This window comes from Arachis stenosperma, chromosome 9 (assembly GCF_014773155.1).
Source record: "Arachis stenosperma cultivar V10309 chromosome 9, arast.V10309.gnm1.PFL2, whole genome shotgun sequence".
In the NCBI taxonomy this organism is placed as follows: domain Eukaryota; kingdom Viridiplantae; phylum Streptophyta; class Magnoliopsida; order Fabales; family Fabaceae; genus Arachis; species Arachis stenosperma.
This window is the reverse complement of record NC_080385.1, coordinates 147,756,806-147,771,691: the sequence shown is the minus strand read 5'-3', so window position 1 is coordinate 147,771,691 and position 14,886 is coordinate 147,756,806. Positions and strand designations below refer to the sequence as shown.

General features: G+C 31.1%; 1 protein-coding gene across 1 annotated transcript; it reads right to left on the bottom strand.

Moving 5' to 3' along the window:
• Nucleotides 1-441: 441 nt before the first annotated feature.
• Nucleotides 442-6,634, bottom strand: LOC130950817 (NAC domain containing protein 50-like). The gene is made up of 4 exons (XM_057879405.1): nucleotides 6,104-6,634; nucleotides 5,569-5,858; nucleotides 5,025-5,243; nucleotides 442-1,323 (listed from the first exon to the last, which is right to left on the bottom strand). The coding sequence occupies exons 1-4, from the start codon at nucleotides 6,474-6,476 to the stop codon at nucleotides 664-666; spliced, it is 1,542 nt and encodes a 513-aa protein (XP_057735388.1). The 5' UTR covers nucleotides 6,477-6,634; the 3' UTR covers nucleotides 442-663.
• Nucleotides 6,635-14,886: the final 8,252 nt, after the last annotated feature.

The window sequence follows — 14,886 nt, the reverse complement described above, 5'->3', positions numbered from 1 at the left end:
CATGGCGCCTCTCTGTACACATCATCACGCCGTTAAGAAATATTCTCCGAAAAATGCTTCAGGGACGACCGTGAGTCACCTTTGTTAAATTCAAGAACAATATTGGAGCCAATGCAAGTTTAGGGACGACTTTGAATCTCGATTGCAAGTTCAGAGACCACTTTAAGATTTAACTCATAAATCAAACTTAAACTAATTCATGAGTTGACTTGACTCACTTCTAACCCCACTTACAAGGCTGCCACTGAAATAATTAAACACATTTAAATAATACGAACTTTGCAAAATACAAATAAATTAAAATCTAAATTTATTTAAACTCATCTTGTGAAATCTATGCACAGGATCCATTCCCAACTTGCCAAACCCCTCTATGAGAAAAATCTGTTCAGAATGGCCTAACTAATTGAGTTGCTATTCATTCACAAGAAAGGACAAGCCTTAAAGGAAGGAGGGACTAACATAGCCATTGATGAACAAGGGTAACAAGTCATAAGCTACAAGGCTACACAAATGGCAAAGTTTAAATACCACTCAGAAAGTTCAGCCAAATGAAGAAGACTACAGTTCTTAACTCTTAAAAGATAACAAGAGATCAGGTAGACTGAGAGCACCATCACTCTGTTGCAATAAGCAAGATTACATGGCCACCGTGCTAATCCCCTAAGGATTGTTATTAATCATGCTCTTCAGTTCCTCATTTTCTTTGCTCAAAATTTCAATGCGCGACTCGAGCATGTTAATCATTGCTTGTGCGCTCATCATCTCAAACCTCATAGTCTCCCTTTCCTCGGAAAGTTTGTAAATCTCGCCCTGCATGCGTTTGATGAGCTTAACACAATTTGGCGGCACGGATGCCTCCAAGGAAGCATCATCAAACTCTGGTGGTTGAACGGATGCATTTCCCTTTGATTCGAGGGATTCCATCAAAGAAAACTCCACCAGTGCAGACAAGAAATGTTTTTTAGGTGCAACGTTGGTTATTGCAGTGGAGGCTGTGGTGGCGGCCGTCGGGAGTGTCGTTGCGGCGGTGGTTATTGTTGATGAACATGGCGGTTCTTGGATGGTTCGGACTGAATCTCCGTTAACATTTGAATGGTTGACATTCAAATAATGCCTCCTCCTCTTGTATATTTGGGAGATAGGCTTGGTGTTTTCTGTTTGTGGCAAAGGATACTCATCGATCTGACGCTTCGAGTTATCCTCCTTTTCAGGTGATGGAAACTCGGCCATACTCTCCCTTTTGCAGACAGCTAGCAGACTTTGAGTTTCAATGGGAAGCTTGTTCACATCAAATGGAACTTTGTTGTTAGATTGAGTATCCTGAAATTAGAATACAACAATGACATGTTAGAATGCAAAGTGCTGTAACAAGTAACAGACATTAAATCCAATTAATGATGTATACAGTATAAGTTAACTCCAGATTGATCATTACATCATTTTCAAAATTTAACATAAGTTGGAGGCAACCAATCTGGTATCAATTACAGTAGGAGAAACGAAACTAAAACAAAAGATGAAATCTAAAACAGAACAAAATAGAACACAAGTAGTGAAAGAGAAGAAAAGTGAGCCACAATTGCAATGAAGAACTATCAAAGGAAGAGAAACCAGAACTACACAGGAACAATGGGTGAAGTTGACAAGGAGTAAAGACGACTAAATTGAGCCTTTGAACTAAGGGAGAGTGCGGCCAAGTTTTGATCGCCCATAAAGCACAAACTTGAAGCATCGAATGGGTGAGTATCCTTTCACCCTTAATAGATCATACAAAGCCTATCTCTTGAAACTTTTCTTATGTATCTCTGGAATCAGCAGGGTGTAATATTCCCCAAAACCATTTCCCCCTAATATAGGTGAACTTTCAAAGAAACAACAAACTTATCAGTGTGTGCTGGAAAACCAATTGTAGATGGGGTTCCTCTTGCTCACAAGTCATCCTCAATTTGTTTTCATGATCTCCACTATACTAATCAAGAGAACATCAATTTGCTCTCGATATACGTCAGTTCAAGAAGCTGTTGGATTCAGGATAATCCCAACAGGTAGGTTGCAATTTTCCTTACAGTAATACAAAGTAACTGACATATCCTTAATACTGGAGAATATCCATTGATCTCCATTTTCTGAATATCTCCCAACAGCTTCAATTCTATGAAGATGAACAACTTCTCTCAGGTAGCGTTTGGTAACGGGTACTGGAACTGAGACTGGGAGACTAGGACTCAATATTGTGTTTGATAGCCAGAGATTGGAACTAATATTTTGGTCTTCGTCTCCAAAATTTCAGTCCTTTTAGTATCTCCAGAAAGTAGAGACACCGCAAATTGAAATTTTGTGTACAGATACTGAAACTTTAACATACAATTTCTTCCCAAAATACCCTTATCCCAAAATAATAATTCCAAGTTTACCCTCGTTCAGTTCTTCAACCACCACTGCCCTATCGGCTATTGCCGCCGCCAGGACCACCACCTCTCATCTCCCAACTCCACCCTATCTCTCATCCTTACCACCAAACTTCTGCCATCATCCCTCCTTGCAATCCATCACCACCAACAACAATAATACCAAGAACAATATCAGAATCAGAACAATAATACCAACAACAACGATATCAAACATATCTCAAAATCAGAAGAGGGAGAAGAGAAGAGAAGAGAAGAGAATAAAGGAGAGGAAGGAAGGAGGAGGAGACAGCGGCGCAGAAAGAGGAGCCGCCGACGGGTGCTGGATCAGAGTGGACCATGGGTGCTGGGCGACGGCGGGAGAGAGGGAGAGAGAGAGTGAAGAGGTCCTAAATGCAGTGGCACGGCCTGTCTCTCAGTCTCTGTCTCCCAGTCTCTCTCTCTTCCAAACGCTACCTCATTTAGGGAAAAAAGAATACCTACCAAGGACTAGGTCAAAATTCTCCGTCAAGGATAGCGTGAAATCTCCGCAATAAAATCAATGATCATTCATTTACTTCAATATCTTCTAGGGTATAAGTATGATCTGTCAAGTATTTACCCATTTTCCACTACTAGTCATATGATAGAATATGGAACTAATGGTAAGCCGGGTTGATAGATAGTCCGAGGCAAGGCCTCAATTACAGTTATAGAGCTGTCAATCATAATGAGTATGCACAGCTGCAGTTTTAATACGAGAAAAGAGAGAAAGGGGGGTGGAGATCAGAGAAGCAGGAGGCTTGTCCAGTGGCTCAAGCCAACCCACATGGCCCAGACAACCCAATGCTAAATTCCCAATGTCACACTACCCTCTCAAGCTTCCATATTCACATTTCCCCACATTTTCAAGTCCCTCTATTGCTGCCAGGTGTAAATTCGGTTCAACAATTCTCCCATCAGTATAAGCATTTCCTCGATGGGGCCTTTTTCTAGCTCATTCCGATTTCTAACCTTGATCATTCGCTCTTTTCCTTCCCTCATAGACATTCAATGTCCTCCCTTGGGCACGTAGCCTTATAGACCATCTCGTTCTTGCTTCTCTTCTCTGCTCTTCTTTGGTAAGTATGGGTAATAGAGGCCCATATAATAAACTTCAAAATGTTTATTGCGAAACCAGAAATCAACAAATATGAGATAACCACCCAATGCACCATACTCATAGGGGCAACAGAGGCTACTTTCCTGAAGTAAAATAGCATTGGCAATTCCAACTTCATGTCAGTAGCATTAGATACTATCAAGCCCCTTGTCAATTGACCCAAACAATCAAGGAAGTTTACCAAATTATCTGAAGCACCAGTTAGAAGCTCCATCCTCCTTACTGACGATAGAGTCTTCTCTTCATAATAATAACAATAAAAGCAGTGACATGATTCTTGTAAATTGGCAAGAAAGAGAAGGCCCAGATTAATTACCTCATTGTCTCTCTGGAAATGCAACTTTCCTTGTTGCAAAAACCTCTCCGAGATAAAATTTATTTAAAGTAAGGAAAAGCAATCAGATTTTAATTACAAGCTAGGTACACAAGTATAGATGGGGGAAAAAGTTGCTGCTCATAATGGATTCTGACCAGATAAACAAAAGTATCACCTACAATTTTACTCAAAACGGAATAGTACTCAGTTCCCAAATTCCTGATCTTCTAGAAAGGTCATAAGAAACTACAATTTCTAAGATGATCAAATGAAATGCAAAAGGGCAATGGTTCTGCTAGAAGGGCGGAAGTAGTCGGGGGGAAATACTCTTATTGCGCATTTACAATAGGTCTTGCTAACAAGTGCGTTAAGGATCGGGCAAGCATTAAGGGTACAAAAGGGGAATCTTTTATATTGAGAAAACAAGATTTAATGCATTTAATGTCAGTGAAGACTTGAAACTTAATTTTTTTGAATAAGAAACCCATTTGTATCCATAATTATTGCTCTAAGGGCACTCCTTAACAAAACCTTTTAAAATATGGGAATATTGCAATTATCATTTTCATTATTCGTTATAATAAGAAGTTCATTAAGACAAGGAAGAAAATAGAAAATGCTGCAAAGGTTCCAAACCACTCAGCATAGTTACCAATTGTACTATTAATTAACGTACACAAATGTCGCCGACTTTTCATATATCCAATTCTTTTTTAGCACGTGAATTCAATACGTCATTGCACACATAGAACATAAAGCATCAACACAATTATTTCCAGGTGAATCAACACAATTAACCATATTCACAATGATTAAATGATAACCAAAAAGTATCCCCTCCTTCCATTAATATAGATCGCTTTTGACAAACCACGTGAATTCAATACGTCATTGCACACATAAAACATAAAGCATCAACACAATTATTTCCAGGTGAATCAACACAATTAACTAAATATAATCACAATGATTAAATGATAACCAAAAAGTATCCCCTCCTTCCAATAATATAGGTCGCTTTTGACAAACCAGGTACATTCAAAAGTCAATGTATCTAAGATCAATTTGTGCTCAAATACATCAACTTTTGAAATGTACTCGGTTTGTCAAAAGCTAACAATATTGTTGGATGGAGGGAGCACCAAAGGGAACAAACCTGTGCAACATTGTTTCTCCTGTCGCTGCATAAAGTGCGACCGTTGCTTTCAATGCGTAGAGGATGGGCAACAGTGACGGTAACATCCTCCACAGGTTCTGCCCCAGGAACCAATGCCGATGCATCATCCCACTCCTCTTCAACGAAAGGTGCATAACGTTGCCCATTCGGAGGTCCTATGTTATTTTTGTGAAAAACTCTACACAAAACATATGCATCCTTCTCCATCCGAAAGAGAAATGCACAAAAATGATTAACCAGCTGTTGAGATATAATAACAATGGCCATACTGTAGTAGAGCACATAGCAAACTAAACTTTCCACGTTTACTAAACAACAAAGTTTCAAACTCCTGCATCCAAGTTTTACACAACAATTTGGATTTTGGAACCAAGTAAAACAACAAAGCTCCTTTTTTTAAGCAACAACAAAGCTCCTTATTTTATCAACATCAAAATGAGGATAGCCCTCATACGTGGTTCGCCGTGGTAAAAAACACATTAGGCTCACCTCATACTTCAAGTTGTAAACTCAATAATCTCACCTGAGGCTGAGAGGATCCAGACCTAGCCCTCTCCAGCTCTTCGTCGACGAGTCGGTACTCATGCATGACCCAATTGGTCCTCTTACCATCTGGGGCTCTTCCACTATGGAACACCAGAGTTTTCTTCAACCCCACAGTCCTTTGTTCATGCTTAACCGGACGATCGTTCCCTGTAGCCTTCCAGTATCCTTTGCTTGTGGCCCTGTTCATCCTCCCACCATTGCCATACTTCTTGTCCAGTGCACTAAAGAAGTACCATTCTTGGTCCCTAGTCTTCAACCTCGACTTATCTAAACAAACATTCAACCAAACATCATCTAAATGAGTTAACAAGCACAACATCAACACGCCCCAAGAAACAAAACATCACCAAGTCTAAATTTTTTTCACAACCCATTACAAATTCAACTAAGAAAATCAAAACCCATGACAAAAAAAACACACATTCAGCGAAGAACAACAAATTCAACAAGCTTTGATTTTTACAGCACAAATGAAGAAAAAAAAGAGACAGATTTAGGTAAAAGGGAGTAACCTGCAAGGTCCCAGGGTTCGCTCCTGTAGATGTCAACCTCAGAAATTGCATCAAATCGGAAGCTTTTGCCGCAAACCTTGCGCTTGAGGTAATAGATAACAAGCTCCTCATCAGTAGGATGGAACCTGAAACCAGGAGCAAGAGAGGTAGGAGGAGCAGCAACTGCAGTAGCCACAGCAGTAGTAGCAACAATAGCAGGAGAAGAAGGTGAAGCAGATGGTGAAGGTGCAGATGCTGATACTCCTCCTGATGGTCCTGCTTGTGTCAATGAAGGTAGAGACGGCAGTGGCGGCGGCGGTGGTGGTGGGGTGTGTGTGGCTGTTGGGGCGGTGGTGGATGGTGGTGGTGGATGAAGAAGGGTTTCACGACCCATGGTGGTTTGGGGAAGAGAGAGATTAGGGCTTCGAAGAGTCTGTGTCTGTGTGAAGTTTGCCTAAGCAAAACGGAAAAGATGGGGCGTCTTTGATTGAGGGTCAAGCAACAAAAGAGAGAGAGAGAGAGAAAGGGTACCTTCAATGTCAAGAAATTCTTAACAACACTTCGTGCCTTCCAGGGATTTTTTTTTTTTAAAGAAAAGTTAAATATTATTATGTGGCTGTTTTATTATTTCTTTTGGAATTTGAACCCACTCATTTGTTTGTTTTTGAAAAAAACATTAAAATAAAAAATTTATTATTTAATTTTAATAAATTATTTGATATTAATGTTTTTTAAAAAAATATCTATTAATTATATATATAATTATATATTACTATATAAATAAAAATAATTAATTTTTTATATTAAACATGTAAATAATAATTAGATGATTATATGTTTTAAATTATTAGTATATTAAAATTAAACTATTATTTTAATGCAAGCTAGAAATTTAAAATTTACATATTGAGTACTATGACACCATTAAAATTTAGAATCAAAAAATTTAAAATTTAAATATTGAGTACTATGATAACATTAAAATTTAGAATCAAGGACTTTGATTATGTTGATCGATAACTTTTTGTTCAAGTAAGTTTTTTTTATAAAAAAAACAAAAGAATATGATATATATATATATATATATATATATATATATATATATATATATGTGTGTGGTAGTTTTGACTAAAAAATAGAGTTTGGTAAAAATGTTTTAAGTTCATTTTTTTTAATATATAATTCAATTAAATTAAGTTAGTTGAGATATAAATGCTTTTGAAACTTATATTATTATTAATAATAATAATAATAATAATAATAATAATTTTAATAATTTTTTCGAAAAAAAAAAATCCTTTTCATTTCTTTGGATTTTTCTAGAAAAGATATTCTTTTAGTTGGTGAGTAGCGCCAGGGTAAATGAATAATTTCTAAATGGTATTGGATAATAAAGGATTCAGATGGGACTTCCAAAGAAACCAGAAAATCTGGGTTTGCTTGCTTTTACTAATTTACAGTGGCAAATTTGGAAATATATCATTGGGTGATTTATTTCTTTTTTTCTATTTATGAGGTAGTAATTTGGGACCATTTTTGGAGCACATCTCCCATATATGGCCCATTGTTGTTATCCTTTTGTTCAAGGACTCTATATCTATGTATATATTCTTTGTCAAGCCAAATATATTTTGCAAATCAAATTCATTGCTTGTTTTATTATTTTAATAAGGAAATATCACTAGTTGATGAGAAATTCTTAGGAGTTAGGATACATAATTATATATTTATCTTCAAATATCTTTTACTAAGTAGATAGTATTGTAAAGGTAACTGTTAATCTGTTATTAATTAAATAAATTTTAATTATTTATTTATTTATATTAATAATTTATACTTAAAATTTATAATTTAAGATTTTAAATTTAAAATTTAAAATTTAATTTTTTTTGTACTTTTTTATTTAATTTTATCTTTAATAGCAATAAGTTAATTATACATACTCTCTTTTTGGGTTTTTTTTAAATAATTGTTATGCATTTTATGCTAACGATACAATTTTTGCTATTGTTTTCTCATCTTTGTAAATTCTAATATGATTTTATTTTTTTTAGGAAGAGATTATGAGATTTTTAAAACTCATGAATATATTAATTTACTATAACTTCTTATAACAAAAATAAATGGTGACTCAAAATCATTTTATTTTATTTTCAACATTCTTAGCTTATTTTTTTGTTATTATATAACATTTACTGTTACTTGATTATACTAGTTGCTGATTATTATTTAATAAAAAATTAAAAATTATACTCTTTTAGTACTCCCTTGTTTAGTTAAGCAATTTGTTAAGTTCTGTCATCATTAACTTTTGCTGAACTGTATAAAATTATTTAGAGTAATATAACTATATATTTGCTTTATATTCAACTTTTATTTTCACGCAAAAAAAAATCAAATTTCATTTTTCTTATCACCCCGTCTCGTTTCCATGTCTTCTTGAGGGGCCTTTAGTGTTTTTAGTAGGAGGCTCTTCCATCAGATAGGATGTTAAACTTTTCCCAAGAAAAAAAAAATGCCTATTATATTTTATTAACCTTTAATCCTTATCAACTCCTTAATTTATAATTTCATACACATCTGATACGATTTTATTTTTATTAACAAGTTAAAATTGTTGGACAACTTAAACTTAGTAATTAACCTAAAATTATTGTTCAACAACTTCTAATTATTAAAATATTATTTTTTGTGTTAAAAAGAGAATATTTTTCTCATCATTTTATTAACCTTTAATTATCATAACATATTCATATTAATGATAAAATCTCTTGTATTATTAGTATTTCTATGATTATATTAATCTTAATTATATTTTTCATAACAAAATTTTAACAATGTCAACCACATAAATGATAAAAGGACAAATATAATTAATTATTATGATACTTTAGGAAATTAATTTGATTAATTTATTTTTTGAATACCAATTTAAATATGGAATTATTTTTAAGAAATTATTTTAAGTATTAACTTAAATAAAAAAGTTGCAATTATCTTCTTAGACATTATTCTTTATTTATTTTTCACCTCACACTCATTCCTGTTAAAAAGTATATATAAAAAGAAAAAAAATTATGCTCATTCATTTATATTTCAGGCACACACAAAACAAAATTAAAATAACCTTAAAATTAAATATTATCAGTACTGAATACTCTATATATTAGTATTAATTATTCAACTATGGGAGTGTAGTGTAAGAAATGGAATGCCTCCTTAGAGTTATTCCAATTCATATCCGTCCTCAATTCTCCTGTGTGTAGAAAGAGTGATAACTCAAATCTTTGAAGTTAATTAAATTAACAATAATTCCTCTCATAAATAATTATAAGCTGAAGTTTATTGTTTTCTTAACCCTTATCAACTTCATAAGTCACAATTTCTTTTCAATATTTTATTCTTATTATTATTATTATTATTTGATAAAAGTTAAATGTCGTTTTTCTTTATATAGTTTTTTCTATTACTTGTTTTATACATTGATGTTGGTTAATTAAATATAACACTTAACTTTATCGGAAAAAAAAATCCACTTCCATTCGTATTGTGTGATGAATATAACAAAAGATTTGTCCTATAATATATACATACTAAAAATTAATTAATTAACTATCAAATCAACCGCAATATATATTTACAGATGTTATTTTATATATTTTTAATAAAATAATAAACTATTAAAATAATTAAATCTATCAAAATTAAATAATCAACTTTTTTTATAACAATATAATACAAAGATTATGAATAACAAATATGCATTCATTTTTTTTCTTCTTGTCTAAATATGCTATGACTGATTTTTTTACAGGTATAAGTAACATATATATTGATAATGATATTATATTATATCCATTTTAGTTTATAGTTTGACAGCTGCTCTCTTTACTTATTTGCCAAATTAAGGTTGCATCTAAAGTTCAACGGTTCATATCATAGTAATGCGTGGTGAATTTGGGTAAAGGATAAATAGATTTTTAATTTTTTTTTAAATATTTTTGTTTTTGATAGTTGAAAAATATAAGTTTTTAGCATCTTTAAAGATTAGATGGATCAGTTTATTCGTCTAAATGTCTTTATCAGATTTAACGAAAAAATTTGACGTGACTCCCATAATGCTTGTCACGTGTACGCATGACATACGTGTATGCGTCACTATGAATTCAATAAATCTTATTTTTTCAAAAATTCTCCATTTTATATGTTTCTTTTTTTACATTTCTTTCAAGCCATTCTTACCTTCAAAACTTTAAATCACTCAAACAAACATATCAAGATATTAAATGGGAGAAAAGTAAATTAAATTTAGTAATTTAATAGCATAGAAAGGATATTTTCAATCATTAAGCACACTTAGGAGAAATTCACAAAACCATGCTATTTTAGTGAATAAATGTAGAAAAAATTGATAAAATCCACCAAATTCAATACAATATAAACCATAAAATTGTAGTTCATCAACTTTTTCACACTTAAACATTAGCATGTCCTCATGCTAAACTTTTGTGATTCATCAACTAATATGCAAAACGCGTCTACCTACTTAGTTAAAAATGAATCAATCTCCAAGAACATATATGAACTATTAGGGCTAAGATAGTATGATGATTTATGAATCCCACTAATTCAAATCTCAAAATGAAGTATAAATATACTTGAAAGAAGAAAGCTCGTGAAAAGCAAGGAACAAGGGATTGAGTATCGAACCCTCACCGGAAGTGTTTGCACTCTAATCTCTCTAGTGTTTGAGGATCGATTCTCTCAATTCTCTACTAATCTTACTTTCTAAAACTTGCTCTTCTTCTACCAATCAACATATATTCAATGCATGAATACACATATCAAAAGGTCTTTTCAAGGGTTGTAATGGGGTTAGGGCTAAATTTAATTTACTTTTCTCCCATTCGATGCCTTTATATGTTTGTTTGAGTGATTTAAAGTTTTGAAGGTAAGAATAACTTGAAAGAAATGGAAAAAAAGCATGTGGAGAATTCATGAAAAAATAAGGATTTGCTTAATTCATGTCACGTGTACACGTGATCCACACATATGCGTGACAAGCATTAAGGGAGTCACGTCAGACTTTTTCGTTGGGTCTGACGAAGGCATTTGGATCGAGGGACTGATCCGTCCAACTTTTAAGGACGTCATGGATTTACAAGTATTTTTCAATGGTTAGAGACGAAAATGTCCGCAGAAAAAAAGGTCAGGGACCTATTTGTCCTTTACTCTTAATAAAATGAAGTTTAGTGTTACATCTTTTTTTTTTTTTGCAATGTAATTGGATTAGAAAAAGTGATGAGAAATAATATAAAAAAAAATTGACTATATTACGTGTACACTAAAATCAACTACTTAAGTCCATTATTATTAATATAAAATATATGTTAAAATATAAATCAACATTAAAAATAAATTAAATTACATATATATTTATACACAAATATATTAATAATTAATTTTAATGACTAATTTTAGTATACGAATAATATTTTTAATAAAAAATAAAATGGTTAACCAAAAATAATTCCTTAATCTATTTAATTTAAATTAAATTGCTCCCACAAATTAATGGGGAAACGATTTTTTTTCACCCGTATACAAATAAAGTTAGCAAATCCATGCAATCCCATAATAATCAATATTATAAAGAAAGAAAAGAAAGAAAGGATTTTTTATTTAAATAAAAATTATATTATTTATCCATTTGAATCCATTTCAAGTGATTTTATTAAGATGTGTATTTAGTTATATTTTCGCAGTCTAGGAGGTGGAAATTATTTTTATGGCAACGTGTGCAAACATGGAATAGCATTTTTTGCTTATTTTTGCTGGCTACACTTAGTGCAAACCATACAAAAAATATTTTTGAATTTTTAAGTTGTATTTGGTTTGTATTTTTTTTTTAGATTTATAAAAAAAATAAAAATAGTAAAAACAATAAAAGCTTATCACGAAAATCAGAAAATGTAACTGAATGTATCTTTTGGTATATCTTATGAGATTGATTCAAACCGATAAATAATATAATTTTTCTAAAATTAAAAAAAAAAGGCCAAGAAAGAATGGTAGTTGAATGGCTGAAATTAAGCATCTCCAAAGGCTCTAACAGCATGCAAGAAAGGAATGAAAAATGGGAGCAGGGCCCAATCCTAACGCTACTAGTAAATAGTGGTATTATATGGCATAGGCTTTTTGCCTCTTTCCTTCTTTTTTATTTTGCCATCCATCCTCAGTCATCAAATATTTCGAGGATGGTCAAATATCTATGTAAGAGTTCATTCTTAGTGTGTGGGAGGGAGTGTGTGAGTGTGTTTATATGAAAAAAATAAAAAAGAGAGTTCACATTTAAAAATACAAGTTAGAACTTAGAACATAGCTTTTTTTTTTAAGGGTGGAGCTAGATAAAATATTAAAAGAGAGTAAAAAATAATTATACAATAAATTAAGACTAAAATAAAATTTTAAAAGGGATTAAACTGAAATTTACATATGTATATAATTTATATGTAAAAAATTAAAATTAAGTAGGTTATCACTCCCTTTCTTACCACCTAGCTCCGCCCCTACTTTTTTTTAAGGGATAACTATTCATTCGGTAGTCCAAATATTTAGTCGTTGACAAAAAGCTTTTAAAAAATATTATTAATAAAATAATTTTTAAATAATTTAAAAATACGATAAAAAATAATTAATAAATATAATATTTTTTGTAAATAATAAAAAAATATATTTAACAATAACTTATAAATTAAAGCTAAATTTTATGGTAATATTTGAATAAATATTTATTTTTAACTTTTTAAGTATCAATATTTTCATCTGTAATTCTTAGACAAGTTAAATTAGTTTATTAAAATAAAAAAATTTATTTTTATTAATAATAAATTTTTAAGAGGTGAAATATTATAAGAAATAAAAAACTTTAGTGATATATATCTTAAAATATATTTATTATAAAAAGGTTTCACTAAAAATTATTAAAAGTAATTTTTAATAATTAAATAAATAAAAAACTTAAAAATTAATATTTTTTATTAAAATATATTCTTAAAATACAATATAGCTGAATTCTTAGAAATATAGGTAGTGTTTGTTTGTAGAGACACGACAGAACAGGACATTGAGACAAAGACAATAGGACAGAGACATTAAAAATTATGTTTTGTGTATCGTGTTTGGATACGATGGATAGGACACTAATGTAATGTCCAGTATTATGTTTGGATACACATGGACAAGACTAAAATATTATATAAAATGACTAAAATAGCCATGTGATTCCAAATTTTTTAGTATAAACTAATTTAATAAATAATGAGAGTACGTAAGAGTACAGACAGTGGGAACTTGAAAAAAATATTTGAAGCAGTCAAAAATTTTAATAAAAAATTATATAATAGTATTTACATTAAAATAAAATTTATAAATATAATTTTTTTAAATTTATTATTAATATGTAGGAATACATATGGTTAATATTAACAAAAAAAATCTGAGTTTGATTAATAAAAAATTTTATTTAGGTTAATAAGCCAAATTAATTTTAAATACAAAATCAGTTTTAAAAAAAGAATCCATTTTTAAATGGAAAAAAATTAATTTTTGCACATAAAAATCTATTTTATTTAAAAAATTAATTTTTTTATCTAAAATTTTATTTTTCTTTTCAAAAAATTAATTTTTCTTTAAATTATATAAAATCAATTACAATTTATAAATTATTTTTTAGCATTTTAAAATATCAATTTTACCTTTATAATATTTATCTTTTAAAAGTCTCCAGACTAATTATTTTTGTTATTATTTTTATTACAAATCAAATAATATAATATAAAGTTAAAATGATGTTGAAGTAAGAATGATAAGAAAAAAGAAATTATCCGGTCCAATAAAAAATTTTATAAAAAGAAGAGAGTACCTGAGAAAAAAAGAGAAAGAAAAAGAACGTAGAGATAAAAAAAGAGCATGGAGTAAAAAAGTATTTTCTGATAACAACACAAAATAGGAAAAATAAGTAGGGGTAACAGTGGAATAATAAAAAATAGCACCATCGACAAAAAAGAAAAAAAAATTCATAAAAACAGTCCGTGTCCCTCTTCCAAATCTCGTGTCCATCATTGTCCTTCGTAAAAGAGTGGACACAAAAGTATAAAAAACTGTCCCAGAGATAATATGTTCAGTATCCATGTCTTTGCTTCCAAACGCTTTTTAAGAATGTGCTGTCCATGTCTCCCTCGCCGAAAACAAACGCTACCATAGTTAACTAATTGTAATAATTTGTGTGAAGCAGTAAAATGGCGTGCGCGTGGGCGAGTTAGTGAAAGTAAGCATGTGTTGCACGTGTACGCAGTTCACAGCATCCATCTACCACGTGTACTTATCCATTTCGTCTCTGAATAAAGAAGAACCTGTGTCCAACTCCAACACCTATACATGTATCTGTGGGTCCCACCCCCCTTATTTGACGCATTCAGGTGATCTTAACAACATACACTGTCCTCTTAAATTTTCAAGTTGTGTTTAGGAGCGCAATCTTTTATATAGGGCTTTTGGATTTCGTCTCTGATTCATTTGGTCCGACTTAGTAGAAAAAGAATTAGATCCAACTTTATACGGAAATCTTTTTGGCGCGTTTGTTTTGAAATATTAGGAAAGAAATTAGAAAATTAAAATTCAGTATAATATTTATTGGTTTAGATATTAGTATTAAAATTTTAATTTTAATTTTTAAAATTTTAGTATTTAAGTATTTTAAAAAGTAGAAATATAGGGATTAAAATTTTTAAAGAAAGAGATTA

Coding starts and splice junctions, on each gene's coding strand:
- LOC130950817 (XM_057879405.1), bottom strand. CDS start 6,476: ATGGGTCGTGAAACCCTTCTTCATCCACCACCACCATCCACCACCGCC. Junction 5,244..5,568: donor CTGGATCCTCTCAGCCTCAG/GTGAGATTATTG, acceptor CGGATGGAGAAG/GATGCATATGTTTTGTGTAG. Junction 1,324..5,024: donor GGAGAAACAATGTTGCACAG/GTTTGTTCCCTT, acceptor TTCTAATTTCAG/GATACTCAATCTAACAACAA.